A 17,839-nucleotide genomic window follows, 5' to 3' on the forward strand; every position below is an offset into this window, starting at 1 on the left:
TGTACATCTAAGTTTTCAGGTACTGATTCATCATCTAGAAAAACACAAAGCAATGTTTCGGAGTTGCAAATTTACTTAAGTTACGACTTCATGAAAGGCATGGACGATGAAGAGAAGTACGACCTCGACATCCTTGAATGGTGGAAAACACAAAGCACGAAACATCCAATTTTGGCGGCAATGGCTCGTGATATTTTTGCTATCCAAGTCTCATCTGTTGCCTCCGAAAGAGCTTTTAGTGTGTCAAGAAGGGTTTTGGACGATAGAAGAACAAGACTAAAACCCGAAACACTTGAAATGTGTGTTTGCTTCAAGGATTGGTTGGATGCCGAAACTCGTTCCCAAGATCATACTTATGTAGAAAACGTCGACGATGAAGGAACATCGGGTTCTACTAGTTCTCAATCAACTCAATTGGCCAATGAACTTGAACAAGAAGAAGACGAGACGAAGAATAATAATTCAATTTCATATTATTGTACAATTTTTGTATTATCGAACCCCGTACTCCGTATCATAAAATGAAGTTCTTCACCAATTATTGTGCGATTTTTAATTATCATTATAAATTATTGTATTATCGATTTATTGTACCGACATATAATAAAATAAGTTATTTATCAATTTTTGTGTTATCGGCTTATCGCACTCGTAAATTTTTTAATTATATGCATTGTTACGTTGTTTTTTTGCTAAATAATACGGAGTAATATAATAATACAAAAACATAAACATAAATTAATAAAACTATTTCTATAAACACATTTATAAAGTTGTTCAAAATAATATTTATAACGATTTTTTTTATAATCTAATATATATATATATATATATATATATATATATATATATATATATATATATATATATATATATATATATAAAGAGGAGTTTTTTCCCGAGTTTTTAGAGAGCCACGTAGGATCTAATTTTCTTAGTGCGCCATGTAGGATTATAAATCTTAGTATTAGCCAATTAAATAAGAGATTATTATAATCTTTTATAATTAAATAATTCAAATGCCACGTAAGCAAAATTGGCAAATGAGATTTTTAAATTTAAATTAATTAAATATAAAATATTATCTTTAGATATTAGATATTTTATCTAAATATATAACCAATTTTAGCACATAAATTAAAAAAAAAAATTCAAACAAACCGTGCATTGCACGGGCTTCATCTAGTATATATATATTTTTTAAAAATATAAAAAAAAAACTGTGGTGGCCCGTTGCCCGGCACAGCACGGCCCCCCCCAGACACGTGGGCCATGCCGTGCCCTGGGATAGGGTGTGCCAAAAATTGGCACGGCACGGCACGACCCGCCAGGAAGCATGCACGGCACGAGCCACCCCCAGACACGACCCACAGTGGTCCGGCACGACACGATGCCCACCTTTAAATATAACTTTCTATGGAAATTTATTTCCCTTATCAACAAAACACGGCCTTCTTTGATAGTTGTTCACAAAAAAAATACAAAGTAAATTATATTGGTTATAAAAAAAAAATAAAAAATAAAAAATAAAATAAAAAAAAAAACTAGAAAACTGATTTGTTTCCCTTCAATATGATTTCTCTCAATATCCAAAATCCTTGATTCCATCTTTAGTTTAGTTGTTTATACGGACCAATTTGGTACAAAATACAAATCATAAATCATAGAACTAGAAACAAGCCGATCTTTAAAAACTTGTACAGTAAAATCAAACAACACCCGTGTGACCACGCAGCTACCGTAGGTGTCATTCTTCACCAAACTCCCAACCTCCGCCAAAAATTCCCGCTTTCCACCACTTCCGCCGGACACCATCTCCGGTGCCTTAAAACTTGTACACCAAAAACCATCAAATTCAATTCAACAAAACCCATAAAAAAATGAGCAAGAAAAAGTGTAAAATAACACTTCCAGTAGTAATGGTAGTTTCCGCAATCTGCTACATCTATTATGCAACTATCTTTGTTTTCATTGATCGATGGTTTGGTCTATTTTCATCCCCTGGTCTAATGAATGCTGTCGCTTTTACTGCGATTGCTATCATTTGTATATTTACCTATGCCATTGCAATTCTTCGGGATCCGGGTCGGGTTCCTTCTTCTTTTACACCCGACATTGAAGATTCCCATAATTCGATCCAAGAGGTTAAGCGCAAGGTAATGTCATTTTTCTATGAATCTTGTTTGATTTTTTGTTTTTGTTATTTGGGTTTGTTTCAGATTTGTGTAATTTTTTGTTTGCGTTTCTGTTGGGTAATTTCGCGGCTCAAGGGAATTGCATGGTCAGATTTTAAGGTGAATTATTCATGATCCTTGTTAATAATCTAGTTTTTTGGTAGAATTTTGTTAACTTTTGATCCGCAATCAACTTTATGGTAGTTAATAGTGCCTATTTTTAATAGCATAGAATCGTCGGAAGGGCTATTTGAATCGTCTGCATTGCTATCTGCCTAGTTGATAGTGCCTATTTTAACAGCATAGAATCGTCTGCATTGCTGTCTGCCTGATTATCATACCTGCCTGTAGAAGGGCTATGCACATTGTTGCGAAAGGCGGTTTGTGTAAGCGTGTCTAGCCAGTTTGATGCTCTGTGGCATGCTCTACATTGTATTACTTAATAGTTGTGAAGTAATATGACATTTGATCAGATTCAAAATGATAAAACAGTGTATATAAACACACATCTAATTAGTAATATGATGTGTAATACTTCCTCCGTTCCCCTAATATTACAACATGGGGGTACGGGGTATTCAAAATGATAAAACATGCACAAATAAGGAAATGTTGTAATATTTGTGAAACTTCCTAAAAAGGTAATTGTTGCAATATTAGGGGAACGGAGGTTTTATTAAATGGGCTGGACATGCTAAACCAAACTGTAGCGGGGAGAATATGCTGAAATGATAATGCAGCATACAAGAGTGTTTTTTTGGAACATAACATTAACCATGTAATGGTAAATCCAGCATCTCTGCAAGAGTTAGAATAGCTATGGTGATAGCATGAAGAATTTGATTGAGTATTTAGGTAGAATAGCTATGGTGATAGCATGAAGAATCTGATTAAGTATTTAGGTATTAGATATGGCTTGGAAATTACATCCATCAAAGAAAAGAAGCAGTAGGGGAGACTGTGGTCAATTTATTTGGAAATTGGTTTTTTTTTGCATGAATGTGTTTTACTTGATCACCGTAGTTATGAAATTATGTGTTACTTGATTACTTTGAGTCGGCAATGCACTATGTTTCTTGTTTGGAGAGGATACAGAATAGTGATGGGAAATCTTACCTCTCTTGGAACTTTCGATCTTTAGTAGTTTAATTGTTATTTTAGTCCCAAGGTCTTTCAAACTTTCGATCTTACCGGTAAAAACTTGTCAACACAATCTAAAATAACAATTAAACTACTAAAGATCGAAAGTTCCAAGAGAGGTAAGATTTCCATTACTATTTCGTATCAAGAGATCTTGGGACTTGACATGAAACATGCAGTGGTTAACACAACGTCTCTGCAGGACTACGGGAATTAGAGTTGCTATGGTGACCCTTTTTTAATTGATGTGTGGTGATAGCATGAAGCATCTATTTGGGTGTTTGGGGAAGCTGTGTCTTAGAGGTGTCATGTCCTATCACTTGAGACAAAATGCATAGAATAATGCTTATAATCTTCAAATGCTTTTGGCAAAAGCAGTTTATGCCTCCTGACATTTTGGGGTCTCTAATTCATTGATAAATATCCCGAGCTTTATGGTGCCGTGGGTTCCTTCATAGGGTTGGGACATGATATATCAAATTCGTGGGTGTCAGATCCTTTAGTTATAGACCCTGAGTCCTTGTAGAAGCTACATAACTGTGACTTGTTACAATAAATTATATGAGTCACTATAACATTATAAAAGGCCTAGCTGCATAACTACATGATAATGAGTTCTAGATTTCCAAACTATGTCACCATTACATTTTTATTTTGTATAATAATCAATAAGCATAGCCTCTCCCCTGGTATTCTGTCTTATATGGGTATTTTTGCTGCCGCATGATGTTTTGTGTAGTGATGGCAAAGAAGTCAGTCATCTCTGTAGTGGTGGCAAAGAACTCCATCCTCTCATCCTTTTGAGCTTGTGTCCAACAGCCATCCTAACTACATGGCAATTTCAAATATAAGGTTTATTAGTTTTAAATTGCTGAGCCTAGATGGCATGGTATTCTTAACTTGGTGCCCGTGCCCTTGTTCTAACTCACTTCCTTGTTTTGTTAATTTGTTATCTAATCTCCTACCTTTCATTGAAAATTCTTATGGAAAAGTGCAGTGCGAGATTCTTATTAAACTCTGGGTATTGTATGTTTCATCAACTATGGATGGTACCCATAGGATCCATGCATGTAATGATGTAGATCAAAGGCATCATGAGTGAAATTTTAAGTATTTTCTTTATTTATGTTTGAGTCGTCTATTAATCGTGAGATTGGGTGGCGTTAATAAAAAAAGTCACACATGGTTAATGGAATCAGGTTTTTGTTTTTATAATTAGATCAGTCTGTAAAGTACACGACCATGTATTGAGGAGTACATGACCGTGTATTAGGGTGTATGCATACATGAATATGTAGTGTATTTCACACGGCCATGTAGTTTATTTTTTATCTCGTATTGCGATGTAATTAGAAATTCATTATTAGGAATTACTATTGGGTTTATTTTGTCTTTAGGGCTTGTTTGGTAGAATCACTTGAATGTAGGAATTGCAAATTCCTTGGAAATTTAATTTCCCATGTAATTGGATTTCCTACGAAATTCTAGAAAGTGTTTGGCTAACCATAGGAAGTGGAAATTCCCGTGGAAAGTTCCACTTACCTAGGTCTCCCTAGGTGATTAAGTTCCTTAATTTTGTGGGAAGCAGAAATTTCTATTTCCCATGAATTTGTCAACCAAACACCATAGAAGAATTTAATTACTAGGAATTTCAACTTCCCATGTTTTTTTTTCGCCAACCAAACGACACCTTAGAATCCTATTAGGCATGAGATGTATTACCTCATTAATATGTGTCTTTTCATCGATAAAACTAAAGAGTGATTGTTGAGATTAAAATTTTAAATGTATTGTTCTTTGCTTGAGATTGCAAACAAGTTCTTGGGATTAAACCCACAAATTTGATCGAGATTTCATAGTTGAACCCTCATACCTTGAGATTGGTTTGAGCCTATCCTAAATCCTATTAAACACCAAGCAAGTACACACATAATTTGGTATCAAGAGCCAGTCGAACTTTTTCAAAAAATTTCATGATCTAAAAAACCCTGTTTGAGTACCGATTTGTTTTGCTTTGTTCTCCCTCGTTACAAAGGCTTTTCGATGATTCTTTTTTTTTTTTTTTTTTTTTTTTTATCTAGATATTTTTTTTTCTGTTTACTTTTCTCTTGTGAAATTCCAGAAATTTTAGGTATGGTTTGCTAATAAACTGGGTGTGTTTCTTGTAAGGGTTCAGTGCATTATTTCTTGACAGCAAAGATGTTTTCAATCATATCTTGAGTTTTACTTTGTATTTTTCAGTGATTCTTTTTGCGTTGGACTCTAATAACATTAAAATTTCATCCTATGAAGTTTTGTGAATTTTCTCTGAGCACCTAAACTTTTGACAAACCTGCTTTTCCTAGTTAGGTCGCATCATCCATGAAGAATTAAAGTGTGTTTGCAGTATATTTAAGATGAAATCAAGATATTCGCAGGCATGGATAAAACTGAAAGGACCTTTGAGATTTGAGAATCTCTTAAATTTGCATCACATTCCTGAAACGGAGGTTTCAAATTAATTGCATCACTTTTCTTTTTAGTTAATAAACTCTCTCTATCTCTTTCCTATCACATAGGTCCATTTTATATTCTCTCTATCTCTCTCATCTCCAAAAACTGCCTAGGAGTCTGCAATTTGCAAAGCAATACAACTAAAAAAATTGAAGGAAGTATTTTTTTTTTTTATAATTAGTGCAGTCTAAGTATTCTAGTTAAGTACACGAATGTGTAGTAAGGAGTAAATGACTCTGTAGTAGGGTACATTCATACATAACCATGTGGTGTATTTCACGTGGCCATGTAGTCTAGTCTTTATCTCTTATTGGGATATAATTAGGAGTTCCTTGTTTTTAGTGATTACTTTTGGGTGTATTCTATTGTTCAGAATCCTATTGGGCATGGGATGTATGCCTTATAAATAGGTGTGTTTTAATTAATAAAATTGAAGAGTGATTTTTGAGATTAAAAATTTGAATGTATTGTTTTTTTCCTGAGATTGCAAACAGATTTTCGAGACTAAACCCTTAACTTTGATTGAGATTTCATAGTTGAACTTTCATACCTCAAGACTGGTTTGAGCTTATCCTAAACCCTTTCAAACACCACGTAAATGCACATCATGTAATTCTTTTGTTTTTGAATACATTTTCTTCATCCATAAATTTTAGGTTTTTAATAACTAGATTCACATGATGGCCTGCTGAAAAAGTGAGCTATCCTGTTTCCTTTCTTCTGGACATGGAACAGTTGCCAATGGTACAGGGAATATTTTTCACTCTTGAGATATGGTATTGGCAGCTTATTGCTTTGATCAGTCAGTTGATGCACACTTTCAACCAACCTTGATTGGCTTGATTTGCTATAAGTAAAGTGGAAACACTCCATTAAATAAGTATGCTCCTTTTGAGCTTGAAATGGTACTAGGCTACTAGCTCTTAAAGCAATTCCTTTTTATAATTTAAATGTATTTTAAAAAATTAGTGTTTTAATTTTTTTCCTCTCATGTATTTACGATCCTTGATAGATTTCACTCTCAAAGTTCAAGTGTTTGATTTTTTTTTTTTTTTTTTTTATCTTTGCTCAATAGTGTAATAACATTGATATTCCCATCTGCTAATGCCTCATGCTTGGAAATGGAATAACTAGAGGCAGAAATTGTTTTATATTCATGCCATTGTGCTATTTACATAGTATATCAAAGTGAAAGATCTTGGGATGGGGGTATTTTCTAGGAATTCTTGATCTTCTTTCTGCATTTGTTTTTCACCTTTGAACCTAGTCTAGCTACATCATCAATTTTTTTCCTATGCTGTCCTCTCTGTATGTCTTTCATGGCATGAATCTTTTGATAATTTACTGATATGTGTTGTACCTTAGTGCATTCATTAAATGAGGATAACAGTATTAGACAATAAAAAAGGCATTAGCACAAAATTTTCCTGCTGCTTTAAATTGCTATACAATGTTGGCAATTGCAGGTGGTAATGGGTTTGCAAATCAGTTGCATTTGTGGTGGCTGTGGCTAGGTGGAGTTCCTTAAGAATTTTAGAAAAGGAAATGTTTAGGCTAGTTGTTACACAAGCAAGTCAAGATATCTTTTCGGGTCTGTGTTAATGGAGAAGAAAACTAGGTCTGTAAGTCTCATAGATTTTTAAAGGATTTGTGTAAACGCAATATGCTGACAAAATGATTGGCTGGAAGGGGATGAGAGATAGAGAGGTACAACTAGAGATGTCAATTCGGGTATTCAAGTCGGGTTAAGGTCGGGTTAAATCAAGATCAGGTTATGTCGAGTCAATCTATCTTCAGATCAGGTTCATGTTCGGGTTGGGTCAATTTCAGTTCAAGTTATAACGGATTTTTCGGATATAGGTCGGGTTCAATTCGAGTTAAATTCAGACCGGGTTCAATTTCAGGTTCGGGAATGGGTTGTGTTGAGTCGGGTTTGGATGGGTTAATAAGATGGTACATTCGAGTTCGGGTTAGTGTTGAGTCAAGTTTTGGTTCAAGTTCAATTCTAATAAATTTCGATGTGGTCAAGTTGAACTATATAATTACGTCTTCCATAATTTGATCAAGCATCATCAAGATTTTATTAAACCTATATACGAGTAATAGATAACAAAAGGTATATAAGCTGAACAAAAGATTTTATTAAATCGGATTGAGGGTTTACAGAATTATACCAGTATATAAGCAAGCCGAATAAAAGGTATATAAAATTTTATCAAACCTTCCATGACTCGGGTACATGGCTTAATTAGGTCGGGTACTAGTTCGGATACGGATTGTTTTCGGATCAGATTAAATCGGTTGACGGTTACTATAAGGTCGGGTGTAGGTTCAGGTTCAAGTCATAAAGTATTGGATCAAATCGGTTTTCAGTTAAGATCAGGTTCAGGTCGGGTTACATGTCACTAGTTTCACCCCATTTTGGGTACAGGTTGGGTTCAGATCATTTCCGTTCAGGTTGGGTTCTCGAGTCGGGTCAGTTTTTGACAGCTTTAGGTACAACTTAAAGTTACGTACATAGAAGTTACATGGTATCCTGAAGCCATCCTCCATGGCTGATATTACTTGTGTCCAGACATCCATGGAAAAGAGCTACGCTTGGAGAGAGCCTCTAGTGAGATACGAGAAAACTTTTGAAATTGTTACTGGTTTGCCTGCAAGAATGATCGTCTTCTTTTAGTTGACACCATAAAGTTAGATCTTTGGAACCAAGTTGGACATTAGCCTCCCGGAATCCCGGTATATGAGAAACAGCATGTTGATCGTAGAAACTTGAGTAGTGTGTTGTGGCGTCAAGGGATAACCTAGCAACAGATACTTTATAAGTGGACTTGTTTGGCAAGACCAGAAACTTCTTTGTGTACATGATGGCTGATTATTTTCGTTGTTTCCCTTTTTCTTTCCTAACTTCCTCAATCTCGAGTGTTTTTACTCTATACACTCATTTCAAGTCAATAAAGGAGTCTACTTAAAATTGGATATGATAAATGTCACCAATAGTAATCCTTAAAACCGTTTTGATACCTTGACATGGATGCTTCTGAATCCACCGGAAAAATTCCCAACTATGTTCTTTTTCATTCTTCTTTTTTCCTTTTTTTTTTTATATATCAATGGGATTTGAATTAAATTTCCACCAATGTGGGCTAGTAGCTATTAATGCTTGTTCTGGATATGCGTCAAGGTTGTATTATCCTTGTTGATTGATGATCAAATCTGGAATCATTTAATTAATAATTTGTTCTGGTGTCTCAAACGTTTTGGGACGGAAGAGTGATCAATCTGATGCTTATTCATGTGTGGATACTCTATTGCAGAGTGGTGACTTGAGATATTGTCAGAAGTGCTCCCATTACAAGCCTCCTCGTGCACATCATTGTCGAGTATGCAAAAGATGTGTTTTACGGATGGTATGCGTCTGTTAAATTGTACCTGATTGAGTATATTGCAGTGGATATGCATTTATATGGTGTTTTATGAATGCCAGGACCATCACTGCATCTGGATAAATAATTGTGTAGGCCATGCTAACTATAAGGCCTTCTTTATCTTTGTCCTCTATGCTGTAATAGCATGCATACACTCTGCGGTACGTTCACGTTGTGTCATCGAGACATCAAGTGCTGATGCTTTCTTTTCCTTGTTTTAATTTTATTTTATTTTGAATTTGTTTGTCTCTAAAATATTATATTTTTATTTCCTTGAAGAGGTTAATGAGGATTAATAGACATGATTGAAATCATATTTTTGATTCTTACCCTTTTGCATTTTACAGGTATTGCTTCTGGGTAGCATAGTTTATGACACTGTAAAGGATGAACAGAAAAATGAAGAATCATCAAGAACTGTTTATGTAAAGCTTCCATTGCGTATTTCTTTCTCTTTATCATTTTATTTTTGGTAATTGTTGTATTAAATTATTCTATTGGATGATGTTTATTTTCTTGCTTGGAACCCATGTGGGATATTCGTTGCTCAATTGTATATTTTCTTCACAGGTGGTATCATGTCTGCTTTTAATTCCTTTGACTATAGCACTTGGCGTTCTTCTTGGTTGGCATGTCTACCTCACTCTACGAAATAAGACTACTATTGAGGTTTGCATTCATCAAATTGGCGGTATATATTGATCATTCTTCATTGCTGAATGGTTATTTCATTTTATTTTGGATACATTGCAGTATTATGAAGGAGTCCGAGCTATGTGGCTTGCAGAGAAAGGAGGAGAAGTGTACAGACATCCTTATGATCTTGGTGCTTTTGAAAACTTAACTTTGGTAAGTTTCCTACATAATAACTAGTAATTATTTTGCAAGTAGGGTATACTGTTGATATAGAACAAATTAAATTCGTGCATAAGATTTGGGCTGTGTGCTTTAGCTTTCTTATGTCATAACTATTTGAACTTATATTTTTAATTTAATCTGTTTGAACTTTTCTAATTATGGTAAAGTCTAGGGTATTTTACTAAATTTCTTTTTGATTTGAACTTGCTTGCATTTGTAGTTCTCTTTTTTTTTTTTTTTTTTTTTTTTTTTTTTTTTTTTTTTTTTTTTTTTTTTTTTTCCTCACTATAAAAAAACAATTTGTGTGTGTGGGGGTTGGGCGGTAGATTTAAGTTCCAATCTGTTTATAAGACTTGTGGCTGAAAATAAGACATGACCAAGGATTTGGGTGTTTATTATTTGGTTTGCAAGTGTTCTTAGAAGGATATTATTCTTGATCTTTAGTAATGTGACTACATTTTCTTTCTTCATATAAATTATCGTTTTCAATTTCTGGCCTTTAAAGCAACTATAGCATAGCCTCACTCACTAGCTACTTTTAGTGGCTGGAGCTTACAAAAACATAAAAAAAAACCCCAGAAATGACTGCAATCTTAGGGAGAAGGGTTGCAGAGGGGGTGGGGTGTCCGATTGTGTGTATGGAATGTAGGTTTAAGCCCTAGGCCTTACTAGCTTTAACAAATATTTGTGCCAATCAGCTTACAGAAACAGAACTACTTAATTGAAAGGATTTTAGTTTGAATTTTCTTATTTAAAGAGCACAAGGATGAAACAAAAGCAAGAAAGTTGCAAAGAATTGTATCTTGATATTAGGTAATAAAATAAGCGAAAATTGCTAAGTGCATATGCTTTAATGCCAGTCCCTTGCAACTAATCAGCAAAAATACTAGTTTAAGACTCATAATCTGTATAGGAGTGATATGTTTCCTCTATTTGATTATTATAAAGCTTTGTGAAATAAGGCAAACTCACAAACATTATTTGCTAGAAATTTACTATCATATAACACACACAATGACACAACTACAGGCATAATTGAGTATTGATTTAAACACCTATGTGGAAGCTTCCTTTCAAAGACCCAACTAATTATGAAATTAATTAAATTGCAGCCTAAATTTCTGGACTTCACGCTAATTCAAGGAAGATGACAGCTTACTAAATGAAAACTTACTTTGTATTTCCGTACTACAACTCTACAAGCCAAAAAGTCCATGCAAAACAAATTCATTAGCTCACTGAAATACTCTACTTTTGTAGCTGTAACCAACTTTGACTCATATATTGCATGCAACTATTATGCAAGATTGCAAACTACTACCACCATTCTAGGATTGTCACAACATTTTCTTTTTATAAAAACTACATATCTATTGGAACTTTTAATTATCTGCGTATAATTTATCTCAATGGCTTTGTTTGGCAATTAGTTATTAGTTGTTAGCTGTTTGCATCAACTGTTTTGTCTAGCTATTTGTGTAAAAGTGTTTGGTAAATAGCTATTAATTATTAGCTGTTTTGGTGAACCTAAAAAGGTCTTTCAAAAAGCTCCTAACCAAACACCCCAATGAGCTTTTTGAAATGGGTTTTTCCCAATTACCCGCCACCCCCCCCCCCAACCTCCACAACAACTACCATCACCATCCACCAAGAATGATAAGAAACTCTGCTTCCCAAAGATTGTTTAACAAGTCGCTAGCCAACTGAAAGGATAGAGATGAAGAGAGATTAAAAAAGAGGACCCATGTGATAAGGAGACATAGGGGTGTTTGGTTAGGAGCTCATTTTTTTGGCTCCAAAAAGCTCTGTTTGCTAAAATAAAGCTCTGGACCAAACACCCCTATTTCTTCTCGTCACATGGGTCCTTTTATTTATTTTTTTTTCTCTCCATCACTCTCCTTTTAGCTGGCCAGCAACTCATTGAACAATCTCAGGATCTGGGAGGTAGAGTTTCCTATCATTCTTGGTGGGAGGTGATGGTGGTTGTTGGGGTGAAGGAAGGGGTTGGGGAAAAGAGTTAAGTGACAAACTCTAATTGGCACGTAGTTGATCTCAACCAGCAGTAGTTGAACCACAATTCTAGAATACTAAACATCTGACACCTTCAAGGCATATATATCCAGCTGCTGTAACAAGTGATTAATTTCATTGACTGTTTGGACAAGTTGGGGTAACAGAAGTTCTAGTATCAGTAATTCAAATAAGATAATTTGCAGCTTATAAAATATGGGAAAGGTCAACATTGTTGTCAAACCTTGTGACATGGATAGAGGAAAAAGGAAATTGAAAGATAGTTTGAAGTTGTTTGGTGCCTATGAATTTACATTTATATCTGTATGCTTTATGGGATGTCCTATGAGAAAATTCATTCTTTCAGTACTGGCCTTGACTTTTCATAATAATACCTTCTTAATAATTAATTGTTTGGTTAATTTTCCCTTCTCCAATAGGTCCTTGGACCAAGTGTCTTCAGCTGGATATGCCCTACCTCAGGCCACATTGGTTCAGGTTTACGCTTCCCTACTGCATATGATAAGCTTACTGAATCAGCATCAGAATAAAAGGAAATGATTTTGATTATGAAGCTAAGTCATTCAGTTTACGTGGTGTTCCTGGGAGCACATATGGTTTGTTCGTCCAGAGTGTTTTAGATGCAGCTGCTGAGTGTCTAAATGCAAGTTTTGAGGCTGTCACTACAGATTAGTCAAAATATATCAAAAGTTGAATGATTATTTGATGTGGATAGTTGTCAGTAAAATCTTCAGATCTGGAGTTGCAAAATACTGGAGTCCGTGAGACTAGAGACTGTTTGTGGCTGGTATACAACTGGAGTCTGGATATCACCACACAGCTGAAGCCTCGGTTCCATTAGTTAGGAGGATATTATTTATCATTGAATTTGTATCACACAATTATTTTGTAACACAAGAAACTTGTAATATATTGGTGTATTTGTAATCTGAAACATATACCAATGGTCTTGCGTTTCTCGTTCATGAAATGAAAATACAGAAAGGATTGAAATTCATGAGTTACTTAAAAAACTGTAATATCCTCTGCTGAAGCATTTGATGACAAATAAGCATAGACAGTGAAAAGGCATACTGGAAAAATGATATGAATGATTAACTCAAAATTCAACTTCATTCTTTCACTACAGTTGTTCCACATTTGATAATTGTCTTCATTTTCTATGAAAAGTTACTGTATTCTAACATAATTTTGAGAAAATACAAGTTGACCTTCATGATAAACAGTATTTATCTAATAATATTTCAGTAAATAAGTTACTTTTTTTCAGGGTTTTTAAATGCAGGAGGCCACACTGTGTGTGGCAGGGGTTACTTGTAAAGGTTACTGATTTTGCCAGGGGTTACTCATTTAGAGGTTACTTGAATAGATTAGGGGTTAATTATTTAGGGATTACTTGTCAGGTTACTTACACAGTCTCTTAGCGCGATTCCCACGTGAGAGTAATCCTTGACAAACCAAGTAACCCCATAATAAGTAATCCAAGAATAAGTAATCTCTGACGACCAAACAAATAACCCTAACAAGTAACCTGGCCTTTTTTGTTTTTTTTTTTTTTTTGTTTTTTCAAGCTTTGCACTTATACTTCCTCCACAAGTTAGTAGGGCTAAAAAAACCTTATCCAATAATTTACAGAGGAATATGAAATCTCTGACGTGGCCTCTTATCCATAAACCCCAAACCTGCTAATTTAAGCACCCTTGTTCATCATCTCCTTGACTTTACATTACCAAAATCCCCTGAAAACTTGTAAATTAAGTTTTAAGCTAATGGCAACCATGACATCCTTCAAGTCCCAATTTCTGGTGAATCCATTGAAACCGTCACAAACAACAGGAACAAGAAATTTGATCACAGTTCGATCTCGTCCTAACCTTCACCAGAAGAAGAGGTTTTCAGTGAAGGCAGCAGTGGGAGAGTTATCCTCTGACAGCACCACTTATTTGATTGCTGGTGCTGCTGCTGTTGCTCTCCTTGGTACTGCTTTTCCCATCATTTTTTCCCGAAAGGATACGTACGTTTTCTCTTCCTCTCTCGCCCTGCTTATTATACATTCGAGTGTACCTAATATATTTATTTCTCGCCACTCTTGAGTTTATGTTAAAATTTTGAATTCAGGTTTTCCGATGCATTATTTCAATCGTTAATATCTTTAATTATTTACACAGGTGCCCAGAGTGTGATGGCGCGGGTTTTGTCAGGAAATCAGGAAGCGCGCTGAGGGCAAATGCAGCTCGCAAGGATCAAGCTCAAATTGTATGTGCTAATTGCAATGGCCTCGGCAAGCTCAACCAAGTTGACAAATAAATTTTACTCCTATCGCCTTTTAAAATCATGCTTTTCGCCATCTAATTAGATTAATTTCATGTTTGGATTGACTAATGTACAAAACTTTGGAGGTCATATTCCCGTAATAATCTTAATTGATTCAAGACACGAGAACATTTGTATGTGTTTAGTATTTTTTGGTGATTATTACGAGAATATGACTCCAAAAAGTTCATATAATATCGAGTTAATCAAATGTGTGATTAATGTAAGAAAGATGCCCAAAAGTTCCAATTATATACTTGTATGATACTTGTATATCTTTGTTAATATTTCCCTTTGATACATTGTCGATAGGTTGCTAATGGTATTTGAGAAAAAAGGAAATTTTGCGAAAAACTACCACTTAAATGACGAGTTTTGAGAACAAGTACCATTTAAAATTTGTTTTAAAAAAAACTACCACAAAAACATAAAAAGTTTGAGTAGCACTAACTTGTCTAACTTTCCGGCAAGAATCTCCGGTAGTGGGACCCATAAAATAGTATTTCCCTCTTAAATGTCTTTCTCTCTCCTCTATTTATAATTGTTATATTTCAATTCCCCCTTTTTGCTTGAGTAAAACAAAATCAAAACCCTAATATGTTGATTTCAATCAATTCAGCGAGAGGAAAAAAGGAAATTCGTTTGGCAAACTCAATTCTAGGTGATGTATGTCTAATTTCCCATTGAAATTGACACAATTAATACAATGAATCTTGAATTTAGGGTTCTTGGTTAAAAAATTAAAATTAAGGTATTATGAAAATGGGGGATTTAGGGCAATTGTTCTGTATAATCCCATCTAGGGTTCATTACTCATTCTTTGCTTATGTATTTGCAGCTAGCAATTAATTGCTTTCAACCATGTCTAATTCATCATATCAATCAACTCAGCATTTTCCTACAAAATGCTTTTGCGGAATTCCCCCAAAAATTGAGACCTCTTGGACTAGCAATTAAATTAAGTATTCATGCGTCAATTTAGGTGGAATTTTAGGAGGGAACTAGTAAGTTATGGGTTCCATAGCCGGAGTTTCCTGTCAGAAAGTTAGACAAGGTAGTGCTACTCTAACTTTATTTGTTTTTGTGGTAGTTTTTTCAAAAAAAAAATTTAAATGGTAGTTGTTCTCAAAACTCGTCATTTAAATGGTAGTTTTTCGCAAAATTTTCGAGAAAAAATTGTTATTGGTAGTAGTTAAGTACGCAATAAGTTGGAAATGTGATACAAACTTCGTGATTGTGAAATGCTTATGAACTTAAACGAGGTCAATTTACATCAAATGACCCAAAACTAAGGTGTGGCCTCGGGCGATACACCAGGTTTTGCTTTAAATATCAATACATCTATTATTTGGGCTATAAAATCATATACTATATAATTACAAAAAATAAGTGGACAATAATAACTAATGAAATTAATTGAACGTTCTCAAATTAATGTCTTGTACAAATTAAGATACGATCCAACGGTGAAGTATTAGCGCATAGGCCCTAAATATTTATCATGCAAATAGGATGACATTGTTGTAAATAATGAGAACTTGAGGGTGGAAAATATAATGGCAAAAAGTACCACTACATACATAATAGTTGTAATACCCGTATATTTTACGATTTTACAAAATATAAAATTAGAGTTGTATACTTTAAATTTTATTTTCTTATCTTATTTGATAGTATTTATATCCTTTAACCCTACATTATTATTTTATTAAAAAAAAAAGGGAAGCAGCCGTTTTTACGTGGTATTTGTTAACCAAAACCAAAACTTTGATTCTTCTTTAAATTTTCTTTTTTTCGTTCAACAATTCCATCATCATATCAATTGTTTTGTTTGATGATTACATCATGATGAAATCAATGGAGAAGCCACATGATATTTGATTTATTCTTTTGTAAAATCAAAGCCTACGATTGCCTATTTCTTGCTGTAGTCCGAAGCGAATTCATTCGTATGGTAATCACACAAACTTCATGTTTAATTATTATTTATTATATGTAATCACACTATATTTTTTAGATGTTTCTATTTTCGTATTGTTATGTGTGATATGATTCATTATTTGTACTCTTTGTATATATGATTAACTATTATGGTATTATATGATTTGATTAGATTTGAGTATCGTATTACTTTTATTGTTTATGATTGATTATTTCTAGAGTTTTAATGTTGTTGCTATAGGGACTATTGTTTTATCGAGGTTTAGGGTTATTAATGCAGAGTATTATTTTTGGGTTGAGATATGATTATATTTGGGTTATTAGTATGTGTTTTAAGAGTTGAGATATTATGAACCGAATTGTTTGTTATTTATTTGGGAACATGTGCCATTGTTGAGATTGTTTATGAATAATTATTTGATCGATGTGTGAGATCAAAAGGTTGAGAATTATTATATTTTATTCTTGGTTTGAGGCTCGGCGTTATAGACCTTAGTCCTTGGCATGTTGGTAAGGAGATAATGATCATGAGTTAAGAATGAGGTACAATCTTTATTATTTATTTTTTTATGGTCCCCTACAGCAGTGGGAATTGGCCCGTATGTGGTCTGGTTTAAGGTATTTTCTAGTTATTGGGAGTATTCAAGTTTTTATACTTGTTGGTTTTATTCGAATTACCCATGTCCAAGGCTAGGTATAGGACAATGAGCATGGCACACTTATGGGTTATATGAGTTGATGATTGAGTAAAGGTTCGTATTATTATTCGAGGTTGAGTTGATCAATGGTTACTTTTCTCAGAGTACAATGTGTAATGTAGTTTGAACTACATTGTTTAATTGAGCTAGTAATGTTGATTATTTTGCTATACTATGTATTCTGATATGTGGTGATTACTTAGCTTTTTGCTGACGTGTGTGTATTTTTGTTGTGCTACTTGTGTTTGCGGCCATGTCTTTTTCTTATGGTGGCCCTGCGACGATCTATTTTGGAATTTGTCCTTAATGATGAGCAGTCAAGATTGTTTAAGCCGGTTGATCAAGTGATCGTAGCTAAAGGAGCTCAAGTGTTTCGATTAGTGTTTTTATATCGAGCTTGTAAAGTTGTATAAATAGCTCACCTAGATTTGTTGGGTTGTAATTATTGGGATTTTGTAAGCCTTAACACTTGACAGGTTGTCGAGTGTGGCGGTAATACCTCCGATTTAGGTGTATGCTTCCGCAATTGTATTTAAAGGTTGTTTATTTTTCCTTCATTTATTGTTTATTATTAGCTAGTAAATCGGGGGTTGATACACAAAAAGTACTATTCAGACAATTTATATTTTAATGGTACATTACACATACATAGTAGTACACAAAAATTTATCATTGTACCATTAAGAAACAGAAAATGTACCATCAAATTTCAGGTCGTTCTCCTATGTGCATGCCAAATACATAAGCCCTATGCACCTACATG

At 34.2% G+C, this 17,839-nt stretch overlaps 2 protein-coding genes across 3 annotated transcripts; both read left to right on the forward strand.

Annotated features, from left to right (window-relative positions):
- Positions 1-1,373: 1,373 nt before the first annotated feature.
- On the forward strand, positions 1,374-13,136 carry LOC145598548 (putative protein S-acyltransferase 16). Of its 2 annotated transcripts, XM_081654921.1 has the most exons (8): positions 1,374-2,156; positions 2,271-2,294; positions 9,125-9,217; positions 9,295-9,396; positions 9,583-9,660; positions 9,806-9,904; positions 9,989-10,084; positions 12,544-13,136. In XM_081654921.1, the coding sequence occupies exons 1-8, from the start codon at positions 1,881-1,883 to the stop codon at positions 12,652-12,654; spliced, it is 879 nt and encodes a 292-aa protein (XP_081511047.1). In that variant the 5' UTR covers positions 1,374-1,880; the 3' UTR covers positions 12,655-13,136. The 2 variants fall into 2 exon arrangements, with proteins under 2 accessions (XP_081511047.1, XP_081511048.1); XM_081654922.1 differs by lacking the exon at positions 2,271-2,294 and having other exon boundaries at positions 1,377-2,156.
- Positions 13,137-13,827: 691 nt separating this feature from the next.
- LOC145597894 (uncharacterized) lies at positions 13,828-14,689 on the forward strand. The gene is made up of 2 exons (XM_081654163.1): positions 13,828-14,138; positions 14,293-14,689. The coding sequence occupies exons 1-2, from the start codon at positions 13,894-13,896 to the stop codon at positions 14,429-14,431; spliced, it is 384 nt and encodes a 127-aa protein (XP_081510289.1). The 5' UTR covers positions 13,828-13,893; the 3' UTR covers positions 14,432-14,689.
- The last annotated feature ends 3,150 nt before the right edge of the window (positions 14,690-17,839 follow it).

This window comes from Chenopodium album, chromosome 20 (assembly GCF_948465745.1).
Source record: "Chenopodium album chromosome 20, dcCheAlbu1.1, whole genome shotgun sequence".
NCBI classification, from domain to species: Eukaryota; Viridiplantae; Streptophyta; class Magnoliopsida; order Caryophyllales; family Amaranthaceae; genus Chenopodium; species Chenopodium album.

Coding starts and splice junctions, on each gene's coding strand:
- LOC145598548 (XM_081654921.1), top strand. CDS start 1,881: ATGAGCAAGAAAAAGTGTAAAATAACACTTCCAGTAGTAATGGTAGTT. Junction 2,157..2,270: donor TCCAAGAGGTTAAGCGCAAG/GTAATGTCATTT, acceptor TCGCGGCTCAAG/GGAATTGCATGGTCAGATTT. Junction 9,661..9,805: donor AATCATCAAGAACTGTTTAT/GTAAAGCTTCCA, acceptor TTTTCTTCACAG/GTGGTATCATGTCTGCTTTT.
- LOC145597894 (XM_081654163.1), top strand. CDS start 13,894: ATGGCAACCATGACATCCTTCAAGTCCCAATTTCTGGTGAATCCATTG. Junction 14,139..14,292: donor ATTTTTTCCCGAAAGGATAC/GTACGTTTTCTC, acceptor TTATTTACACAG/GTGCCCAGAGTGTGATGGCG.